The sequence below is a fragment of the Centruroides vittatus genome, unplaced genomic scaffold (assembly GCF_030686945.1).
Source record: "Centruroides vittatus isolate TY-2023 unplaced genomic scaffold, ASM3068694v2 contig_370, whole genome shotgun sequence".
NCBI lineage: Eukaryota > Metazoa > Arthropoda > Arachnida > Scorpiones > Buthidae > Centruroides > Centruroides vittatus.
Window position 1 is genome coordinate 2,056,574 of NW_027122193.1, and position 12,018 is coordinate 2,068,591.

At 33.5% G+C, this 12,018-nt stretch overlaps 1 protein-coding gene across 1 annotated transcript in view; it reads right to left on the reverse strand.

Annotated features, from left to right (window-relative positions):
- LOC136975302 (zinc finger SWIM domain-containing protein 5-like) overlaps window positions 1-8,026 on the reverse strand; it is a 128,927-nt gene extending 120,901 nt beyond the window's left edge. The window contains 1 exon segment of the mRNA XM_067270348.1: window positions 7,652-8,026. Coding sequence (XP_067126449.1) covers window positions 7,652-8,018 — 367 coding nt within the window. The 5' untranslated portion in view covers window positions 8,019-8,026.
- Window positions 8,027-12,018: the final 3,992 nt, after the last annotated feature.

Below are 12,018 nucleotides of genomic sequence, written 5' to 3' on the forward strand. Positions count from 1 at the left end.
CGAGGCTCCATCATCTGCTTCGATTCAACTAAATAAAGAAAGAAAGGAAAAAAAAAAACTTTTTATGTATGAAGATGGAATGCATACGTGAAAGAATGAGTGGAACGTGATTGTAAAAGTGAGATTTACAAACAAGAATAAAACTATTGTATTCGTGACAGGTAGCCTATCAGAACACCTGGCGGGTCTCGCAATGCAGATAAAGAGAACGGCACTGCATTGTAGAGATAAGTATATCAAGGTGGCTCGACACTGTTGCAAAAGCTACGATACGGAATAGAGTGTGACGTTATTGTTCCATCTCGCTGACACTGAATTTTATATAAGTCATCACAAAATCATTTTTTTTCTTTTTTTAAATAAAAGAAAGGGAGATTTGACGCTACTGCAAATCACTTACTTATCTTAATTACTAGTTACCGAATAACGTGATACGCTCCTTCACGAATCGAGTTATAATGCTATATATATATATGTATATAAAATTACTATTTTTGGACCGAAATATGTGTGAATTTCCAGAGTTTAATTTAACATTACCGCACAACGAATACATACAGAAGAAGGTAGGAAAAAAGATGTTGAAAATTGGCTAGAAATGTAAATGAGTTATCGAACGAAAAAAGAAAGAAAATCCGTGACATTTTACAGAATTTTTGTGGAAATGCCAACAGCATTCAGGATCGAGATTTTTTTTTTTAAAGGAATTCGAGAATTGCACTGTGTAAAATCGAGATTTATTTATGTATATGTATATATATATATTTACTATTTTAACAAAAGAAATTTCAGTATAAAGGTGAGAATAAAAGGGTTTTTGGTCATCCATACAAAGAGATTTACATAGATTACAAATCAACCTGACGCGAAGCGATTTTTCGTTGCCACACACCACCACATGACAAATCGATTTTTGTGTAGTGCGCCACTCGTCGGTCTGTCTACCAATCCAGACCGACCCGGGCCGAGGAATCTGAATATAAAATTTCATTTTATATTTTGCTAACAGCCATAAAAGGGTATACATACAGCCTGACGAATGAACATATACATAAAGCCTGTGTTAAAAATGCAAAATGCGTCCCACGGCTCTCCTTAACTTTCTAATTACTTAATTTGCCGACTGGCTCTCCTCCTATCTATAAATTTAATCGCATTCCGGACGAAATATGTGTTATATAAAAGTTGTAGTAACGACGGCTGAATCACAATACAGTATATAAGGGAACGTCACTAGACTGAACTGTATTATACATCTGTATAGAGTTGGATGTAAAGTCGGCCAGCAGGCGACGGTCAAAACGGAAGTCGCTATCACCCTTGACCTTGTTTCTCCAACTTCCTGTCGTCCTATATATCTTTGCTTTCTCTCTCACACTGACTGTGAAGAGTTGATTGACCCGTTGAACCAATGACGCCATCATCAGCTGCCAACCCTTCCTTTCATCATCATCTACTGGCAATGGACAATCGGGATGTCTTTTCACAATAACGACTTAAAAAATATACTAGAAAAAAAATAATAATCCGCTATTGTTTTAATTATAACCCATTGAAAAATTAATTATTATCAATTTAAATTAATCAGATACTGTATAATCGAGATAGAGTGACGTATATATAATTTACGTAAGGAAATTCGAAGACATCTTTTTTTTCTCGTGAAGTTATGGCTTCGCGTGTGATTAATTTTTAACGTACATAATGGTATTTTGAAGAAAAGACCACTAAAAATTAGTACTGTTATAGGAAAATTAACACAGAGACATTAATAATGGGCCTATACATTATTGTTTGATGGCAATTTTATACACTAACGTTAACATTTTTCGTGATAAATTAGCATGGTAGTTTATTAATAGTAATAAAACTCGATAGAATGGACCCGTATCTGCATTATTTAATGGTAATTTTATGCAATAAAACAATCCTTATGAAAATTTACATAATAGTAAGAAAAATTAATAGAGTTTAACTTCTGCTACTATCATTTAATGGTAATTTTATGTATTGAAAATGATATTTTTCACGAGAAATTGGCAATACAGATTATTAATAAAAGGTATTTCTATTGTTATTGTTTAATAGTAATTTTATATGATGAAAATGGAAGAGATTGGTACACAGCTTATTAATTGAAAGAAAAATTAGCGAATCGAACCCACATTATTGTTACTTAATGACAATTTTATGTATTGAAATTGATATTCTCACGGAAAATTGTTATATTGCTTATTAAAAGAGTGGGAAAAATCATTGAATTGAAACTACATTATTGTTGTTTAATGGCAATTTTATGTATTGAAACCGATATTTCCATACAGAATTAGCGTAATAACTTATTAACAACAAGAGAAATTAGTAAATCGAGTATACGTCGATATTGTTTAATGGTAATTTTATGTTCTGTATTATTTAAAAAAAAGAAAATATGGTATAATGGCAGATAACTCGGGAAGAGTTGCGATTTTATATACCATTTCCGGCAGCTGCATTTATTTATTTTGTTTTTTTCTGGGAAGAAAAATAATCTATGGAAGGAAGAAAGGATGAGCCATTTTAATTAGAATAATTTCAAAATTATTTCATATAATCTAACGGAAAACCACACCAACGACTAAGTAGCATCTGGGTTGGGAAAGGCGAGAAATAATTGTTACTTAACCTTAATAATGAGGAGAAGGACGGGAAGAAGATTGTTTCGGTAAAGCCTCAGATACAAATTAATGCCATGAGACTTTAATTGTCGAGGCTAATTTATATAAGGAAACAAATCTGAAATTACATTATCCTGATTTTAAACAGCTGACCTAGGAGATATTATTATTATTATTATTTTCTTCAATGGATGACTTTCACGACAATTTTGTATTTTTGTATAATATTTTAAGGCTTTATTTGAAACGAAATTGCTTAAATTTAAAATTTAAATGTGTCTAATTATACTTAATAAAGTGAAAATTATATTTATTCACGGAAATGAAAGCAAAGAAGGCATTGGCCACAATATATTGGAACACAGAAGCATCTATCGGTACACTAACTCGACAATTATCTCAATTAAATTTTAGTAAATTCGATTAGAGTATATTATTATATAAATAATATTAATTATATTATCAATTTCTATAGAAATTCATGCTTCAAAACATGTTTTTTCCTTTATTACAATCTATAACAAACTGATTACATTAACAGTAAACCAAGGTTAAATAAGCTACAAAGCTTTCAAAATATATATTTTAAGTTAGTAAAATTTAAATAATTAAATTTTTTTTTTTTAAATTAAAATGAGTCAATTCGAATTTGGTATTGTTTCCAACTCGAATTAACAGGTAATTCGGTAAGTAAAAATAAAAATTTCCTAGTTCAGAAGGTCCAAGTATACCAAATTTAGATAATAAATTGGAAATTACAATTAATTTAAAGGTTAATTTAGTTAAAATTTTAATTTGAAAATTATTCGTTAATTGTTAAACAATAATTTTGTAACGAGGACACGTGATTTCGTAGCACTCATTAATGCATCAATGAAGCGTGTGTTTGTGTGTTTATATATACATTTACGCGATTTAAAGGTAAGAAGAAGAAGAAAAAATACATTTTTTAAAAACAAAATCCCACGAAAAGCAATAAAAATTTCTGTTTTCAAACAAAAGAAAAAGTTTTTCGAGAGCAGATGACGTACATTGTTTATACAGAGGAGATAGCATAAGAGGTAAGGAGGAGTAAACCATAAATTTCAACCTTGAAACTGCTCTTCTTGCAACAGATAAAGATCGAAACCTTATAAACACGGTTAATTTATAAAATATATACATTAAAAAAAAATGTCTTAAATGTTTAATTGTTGACGTCGTAAACATTTACATCTGTTAGTATTAAAGATTTGCAACAAGGATTACGGTCTCTTGAGGTAATGCGTGAAAGTCAAGCGAGTTGATGCGGGCAGCATGTTGGAACGACAGTGAAAAAGTAGCAGTTGTCAGAAAGATTTATACGTGTAATAAAAGTGAACAAATTACAGAAGTAGTGGAGAAAGAGAGAGAGAGAACGTAGCAGCTGTCTTTGCTCAGAGTAAAGTTGCTGTTCCTCTGCAGGTCATCGACTGTCAAACCGCAAAACTAGAAGAAAGTTTTCTTATAGAAATAGGTCAAATTGTCTTTTCTTACTCTATACCAATTCTTCTATTTAATGGTTCCAACCGATACCTATAAATATCTAACAATCCCACTTATTTACGAGTCCTTCGTGTAAGTAGGAACATTGTTGCAAATGCCAACCATCTTACTTCTTTCTGGAGCGCTATTTCGAGGGGAAAAAAAATGCCATCGTAATTTTATCTAAAATCAAATTAAGAGGATCGTAAATGTATATTACGCATAGTGAAAACATACTTTAATTGTTAAGACACGTGCACAACACGGGACCAGATGTGCCAAACAAGTGACACACGTGCGTAGGGTTGATTGTCCTTATTTTATATGATATATTGTCCTTTGCGAGATTATTTATTTATTTTTATTTCGCAAAAGTTTGAGGTTTAGATTTTGGAATCGTCGAAAGAAAAAAGCGGGTGGTGTCAAGCCCGAATTTGAAAGCCTGTTTGCGAAGGTATTTATTTTTTTATTTTTATTTCTGTAAGTTTTACTCGGAGCCATCCGGTTTTTATTTCGAAAATGGCAAGTTGTATGTATGAGATTTGAAAAGTTGGTATGAAAAATAGTAGTGTGGTATGGTGAGGAGAATTATTAATAGGTACGAAAACAAATATTTTAAGCGGTGACAATTCTAATTAGACTCTCAGGCATTTACTCAACGCTAAATAAATGGAATGACATTATAGCATCATTTATATGTAGAAAGTCAGGTTTTATTACTATTCTAAGCAGGCAAAGACATGGTTAGTTCAAGAACCGAGATACCCTGCAGGTAATTTTTTCTGCAAATTATGGGGTAATGACAGAAACTTAGGTCCTATCTATAGGCTACAAATGCTCAATAAATTATGAAATTATGTGACACAATCAAAATAAATGGATGGCACATTCTGTACTCGGGGGAACGGAATGCATTAAAGTCCAATACACGAGGATAAATTAAACATACAACACCAATGCAGTAAAACAATATGCCCGAATGGATATTAGTGCCAGAGATTGGAAATCGCATTACCTTAAAGCTGTCACCTGAAGGGACGATTCTTCGAGTGACAACTATAAACTGTGACCTTACGATGAGGGAAAGTATGCGCTTAACAGGGAGCATGCGCATCTAACAAGCCTCCCCCGTTGCATTACCAGTTTGGAAGGGGCAGAGAGGCAAAGCACATGGACGACTGGTTTATTCATCAAACTACATTTTTTAAACAGAGACGATCGTTTATTCATGACCTTTTCCATTTATTCATCCGTCCAAGCTGTATGCACGTTATCAATAAATAACGGGCATTCCCCTCCCAGACAGACTATTCCCTCCTGGAACTTCAACTAAACCCAACTGGCGTTGCTAGGTTACAGTTATTGGCAGCGAACCCGATGAGGGAAAGTGGCTTGGGACAAATGAGAATCAAAAAAAGAAAAAAAAGACAATCACAGCAAATAAAAAAAAGACAACACTAAAACGATTTTCTAACGACAACGCTGTGCAAAATGAAGGTCAACATTGATACAAGGTGGCCTCGAATGGAGGAGAATCTGCCTTCGTTCCACGTTCGGATAGCTTTCCAGCATTCTTTTTTATGTAATTGTGGAAATTGCCTCGGGTAGAAAAAAATAAATAAATATTATTCGCTACTTCGAGTGTTTTAATCACAAGTTTTCCACGATAAATCCAATATTTCGCAACACACTAATGATAAACTGCGAGACAATCGAATTAAGGCTGTTCTACAATCCATATTATATCTATCCAACTACATACAACGAAAAGAAAAGGCAAATATATCCTTTTTCATCGGCGATTTTTAAAAATAAAATTAATAAGAATATCATTTTCCTCGACTTAAGATCATTTATCGATAAAGGCTTATTGAAAATAATAGATAAAACAGCCCAAGAATAGTAAAAATAGCTTAGGTAATTGCCCCAAGTGGGATATAAATTTTTTCGATAAAAACTAGACACACACACACCACATATTTATATAAATAAATTTTAAAAAATAGACTAACTAACGAGATAAAAAATGGGGGAAGAATTTTAACTGGTTCTATTTTGGGGTAGACGTAGAGATTTTTTAGAAACTTGAGCGTATTTCTTTTTATTTGTAGCCTTATGACAATCGCTACGCGTTGGGAATAATGAGTAATTGTTAATACCTTCGATGATATTGGTTCCTGTGTGAGAAAAATGGGAACCACGCAGAGATAAAAGGGAGAAGAGTAAGGTCAATCGAGATGCGCGTCCTTGTACGAACCTGTCAAGAGAAATTTCAGCTTGTTTTCAAGGTCAAACAAAAGCAACTGTTTCGTCCAGAGTAGCCTGCATTCAGGACGAGTTCATTCAACTAAAAACTGCAAGTAAAAATGCCTTATCCGATATGGTGTTTTATAATATAATTTACAAAAGCTACAATTGTGTTGGGGGGCGAGTCATTTGACAAATGTAAACAAACGTTTATCCACATGATCGTTACGAGCTTGTTTACTTTACAGGCTATTACTAAAGTATTTTATTATTGCCTAACGATACGCTCACTATTCACAATTTGTTCTCATTCCTAAATTTCTAATTAGTGAGATTTTGGCAAGATGCCACTAAATAGTAGAAGAAAAATGGCATTTTTCTTATAACGAGTAAAGGTTTTTAAATGTTTTATAAAGTAAGAGGTTTATATAAGAAAAGTGGGGATAGATATTTAATTATTGAATAGTTTTAATTGAAAAAATCGATGCGAACTCGATATTCCGAAATGTATATATATCTGGTTGGTTGCCAAACAAATAAGGTTTAAAAACGGGTTCGACAACTGGTTCTAGTGTTTCTGTAACCGCCATAGAAAAACTATCTCAATTCACTGGAGCCAACCAGTCAAGTTAGGGTTACCGATCACACAGGAAACACTTCTCATTTTACCACGCTCTCTGTCCCCTTTCCTCGATCGACACACCACGTGATGTCAAGTCTGTTCCAGTCGTCTTCTCTCCGGAATCATCACTCTGTCCCCAACGAGAAATTGGCAAACGTTCTATCTTCCTTTACCCCCAACGGCTGCCAACATTCATTTACCGACACTACACTACACGGGATAAGTAGTGGCTGGTGCCGTATTGATTACGCGCTCAAAGTTAAACCCCGCCTACGACAATGCCATATTGTTCGCAGTCTCGGTATGTCAAGACCGGTGGATTAGGTCCGCCGATGCTAGGCAAAGTGCGAGCGAAAACAATGCGTAACCGACGACACCCGTAAACAATAACAAAAACAATAAATTCCGCCCACTTCACCGGTTACGTTTCGGGACAAACTAAGATTCGGGGCGACACAAAGACTAAAAGTAGCGTGCCCCTCCCAAGGGTATGGCCTGCCGATGCGTGCAGTGGTGCCTGCGGCTAGCACGCCCGTGACTCGCCCAGGTACCCCCGGGTTTCGACTGATGAACGGCATCCCCCTCCTTTGTTCGACAGCGAGGCATCGCGCACGTTACTTACCGACTTGTAGGACGTTATCCACACTGCCAGTTTCGTATAACCTTAGTCCACGATAAAACGGTAATTTCTGATAATCACTACATCCACTATTTTCACTGGACAGCGACGAATACATACATATGTCTGCCTCGTTACGTGGAAATGACCAATAGATTATCCTTTTCTGTACAGGCTCCGGTATACGACTGTACCTCTCCTCTATCCTCTGAAAAGGAATGTGGAGAGCCACCACTTTGGCACAGATGTCCAGCAAAGTGTCCGCTTCTCTCTTATCTTCCGTTTTCGTATCACTGCCGAGCAATCGGATACCATTTTGGCCACAATTACTGCCTGGCCGAGAACAACAGAGTCTGGGCACCGCCGCCATGTTGAAACATCTGATACCAGGAGCCGGAGGGCGCATGCGTCGATCTATTTAACCCCCGTATAGCGCTTGCGTGCTACTACGACGCGAATCAGAATGCACGAGTCGGGCCTTCTGCTATCCCGGGGGATTCTGGCGCTGCGAGTCGTCGTGCCCTGCAAAGTGGATACACTATGACGGGTAATTCACATGTTTTTCATTCAAATACAAGGCGCGCCGCTTGTGTACACACGACGTGAAGTGTGTCACTGCAATAGCTCGCCTCTCTCGCATCGATCTTCGCTTTCGACCCCTGGACATGCCCAAATTTTCTTAACATTGATCACTCGCGACTCGTCCCAATCTCCAAACGCGTTTCCAAATTGCCCTCCGTCCGATAAATACTTTCTTTTCGCACCCCAAACTACTTCCAACAACTAAAACTACTTTTTTTCCCTTACAAATTCCAATATTTTACCTACATTTAAGCACATTTTTTCGTATATTTTTTCCAGCGGCGACGTATATAATTTACAAAAAAAATCGATTTTTCGCCCATTACGTAATTTATGCTATGTTTTCCTTAACTTCAATCAATATCGGTGACAAATTCCCTAAACGAATTCACTTATCTTCTTCCTTACAAAGCAATAATTATCAAATAAATTCGTCAAACGTTATATATACACTGTATAACTATGTATAACCTACTTTACATATTCTTCTACCGCACACGCTATCCTCGAATTCTTATACGACTTTCGGTGTTTAAACGAACAATACGAAATTTTACATATTTTATTGTTTAAAAAATCGATATTTCCCCCCTCCCGCTGTTTGTTCTTGTTTACGAAATCGTATACAAATTCAATTAGGTTATCAAAACACTAATCCGAATCAATGAAATTGCGCTTCGGACGTAAGTTTGTCTGTCAGGTTTTAAATTCTCTTATAAGATTCTATAGCAACGAAAACACTTGTTTGTTTCCTTTAAAACAATTTATATATATATATACATAGGCCTATATTCTTATTGTTAGATAAAAAGTATATAAATATTTACAGTAGCGATTTACTTTTTAAATATATAGGCCTGTAGTTTTTGGGGTTGATATATATACAATGCGTGTAGTGTAGTACTTAAAAGTAGCGCTTTGACAATTTTAAATAATAAAATTATTGTGGATCCGCATCTAAGAGAATTGTTCGATTAACCAAATTGTTCGGTTAATGGTAGCACTAATGATTGCGCAATCCCATTTCTGTATTTGCAAAAGTATCATCTGCGGTTTAGTGCTATTGTTTAATGATTGCTCCGGAATAGAAGGCATCTGCTCTACTTCAAAATGCAAATAAATTAACATGTTTAGTACACTTAATTATTGTGCTGGGCATGTTCTTTCTCCCTCTCTTTTTCTTCCATCTCTTCTTTCTACTTCCTTCTTTCCGTCTTAAATGGAAATACATGGAAATTACCAAATTTTTCTCTTTTTTTCTTCTTCTTCTTCTTCTTCCTCTCTTTTCTTTTTCCCTTCTTTCTTTGTCTCTTTAAAAAAATCTTTTATACGTTGATTTCTATTTTGTGGCATTTTTCTCGTATATTTTAATACATTAAAATTACTTTCCAGGGGTTTGTTTTTGTTAAAAATTAAAATAAATCTTCAAGTAATGAATTTTTACGTATATATTTATGTATATTTTAAATTATATATATATATATATTTAATGAGTTTTTATGTATTTGATATTGTAGAAATCTTTTCCCCTGTATGGATACTTCTTCGCTTTACTTTACTGTACACCTAGTAAGCTCTGTTGCTCGTCTTTTTCTCGTTGTTTCTTGGTAATTCCGGAAAAACCAAAGATATAAATACGTAAAACTTTAATTTTTATTCTATTTTTGTTTATAAATAATAATATACAAATTATTTTTAATATTACTGTACTTTTCGAGTAATGAATATGATCGATTTACACGAATAAAATGTAATTCTTAATATTAATTTATTAACAAAAAAAAATAATGCAATTTTAATTATTCCTTTAAACCGAGTCGAAACTGATCGATCTTTACATCGATTCAATCGATCCAAAATGGTGGATCGTCGATTAAACGCGGCGCTCGATGAATAAGTTATACGCAGTATTATTTTTTTTAATACGTATATATACATATTATTCTTGGATTTAAAAGGGGAAAAAAATAAATAAAAAATAAAAGTCGTTTCGAGTGAGAGAAAACTTTTTAACAATTTTAAATTTTTTATCTAAAACATTAAAGGAAATTTTAAAGCTGTAAAAGAAACTCCCAGTTGTAACAATTTACAATGAGTCGGGCGACCTCCATTTTGTATAAATTTATGTGCTACATCTAAGAGATTTACTTATTCAAAAGCAATTCTTGGCATTATTTCTTCGGTTGGTGTGGCAATTTCTAAATTCACTGACACAATCCTACTTTCTCATTCTCATCTTGTGGTTAGACGACTGAATTTTTAACCACATTTCCCGCTTCTAACTAAATATTTTATATGACAAGCACAATGGGACTGATAGTTTTCTATGGAAGATAAAATTTAGTTAAGATACGACGAATTGATTATATCGCCATGATTTGGAGGGGGGAAAATATTAATCTACGTTCTCATAATTTAAAATACGCATTTTTCAATCGAAAAATTTCGTGTTAAAAGTACTTTTCTGATTGGAAGATTTACAAGAATAGATGAAATTTTAGTTATTTACTTTTTTCCCGAATAGAATACGGTACGATTCAAACGTAAATGGCTTTCTAGACACGGAGTTAGAAAGGAAGAAGAAGTCGGGGGATGAAGTATTACCATCGATAAATATTACTACAAAAATCTATACTTCTGACACTTGGCTATCGAAGAATAAGGAAGAAAACGCAGGTAGACATTGATCTCGGCTTCTATACCGATAATTTATCGTCGAATTAGATACTTAGTAAGACAGTGGATGGTATAAAACGTGCGAGACATAAAAATGACAATTTGTAACTTCTTACAATAATATTGTAAATGTGCGAATCCGGGTCATTTATATTTGTAATTTTTCTAGAATATAATATCGATCAACTTATTCTCCAACTAACGATAGGCTATTAAGGACAACATTAATATATTTTTTTCCTCCCTTTCTGTAAACTATTGTAAAAAAAAAAGAGAGAGATTAAAAACTGAGAATAATCTCCGTTCTACTAACACGATCGTTAGATTTTTTGTTTAGATATAAACTAATTGAGATTAGAAAGGATTTTTATACCCTTTTTTTTCTCTCTTTTTTAAATAGCTCTTTATATTGATTATAATTATGCTGTTTGCATCACGCATTTTTAATAAATAACACGTTCCCGCCGCACATAAAAGAGTAGCGAGTTGTGCTTTTTAAATGTTTAATTTGACAGGAAGGAATGCTTTCGACACGAAAAAAAAGAGTATTATTGACAAAGAATGACTAAATATAATAATTTTATCATGCTCTACCGATGAAACGAAGCATTGGTTTTTAAATATATTTATGGCATTATGTCTACCACACCTGTCATTAGAATATATATCTGTAATTTTTACTAGAAAGGAAATCGTTTTCTGTAGCAATTATTCGAGCGAATGTTAGAGAATTTTTAATATATTATATATAATTTTATTTTACAGAAAAGTGTTGTACCCGCACCTGTATCATCGGGCGCTTTATAATGCTTCAGAAAAAAAGAGAGAAATAAATGAATGAAATTTCATATTTTATCGGGAATTTTCTTCTTTTGTAATATATAAAAATGAATAAATATGATTTCTAGACGTTATATCCACTTTAGAAATTGCTACAGAGTCTATAAGATTATTGGAAAAACCATCTTTGATAATGTGATCAACTAATCCCTTACAAGAAGGGCAGGTGGATATATCTTCCATTATCTGTATTTCAATAAAATAAATCTTTTATTTATAAATATTTTATTTTTCTTTAGCTAAAGGTTAAATAAACATTGAATAGTACAGGC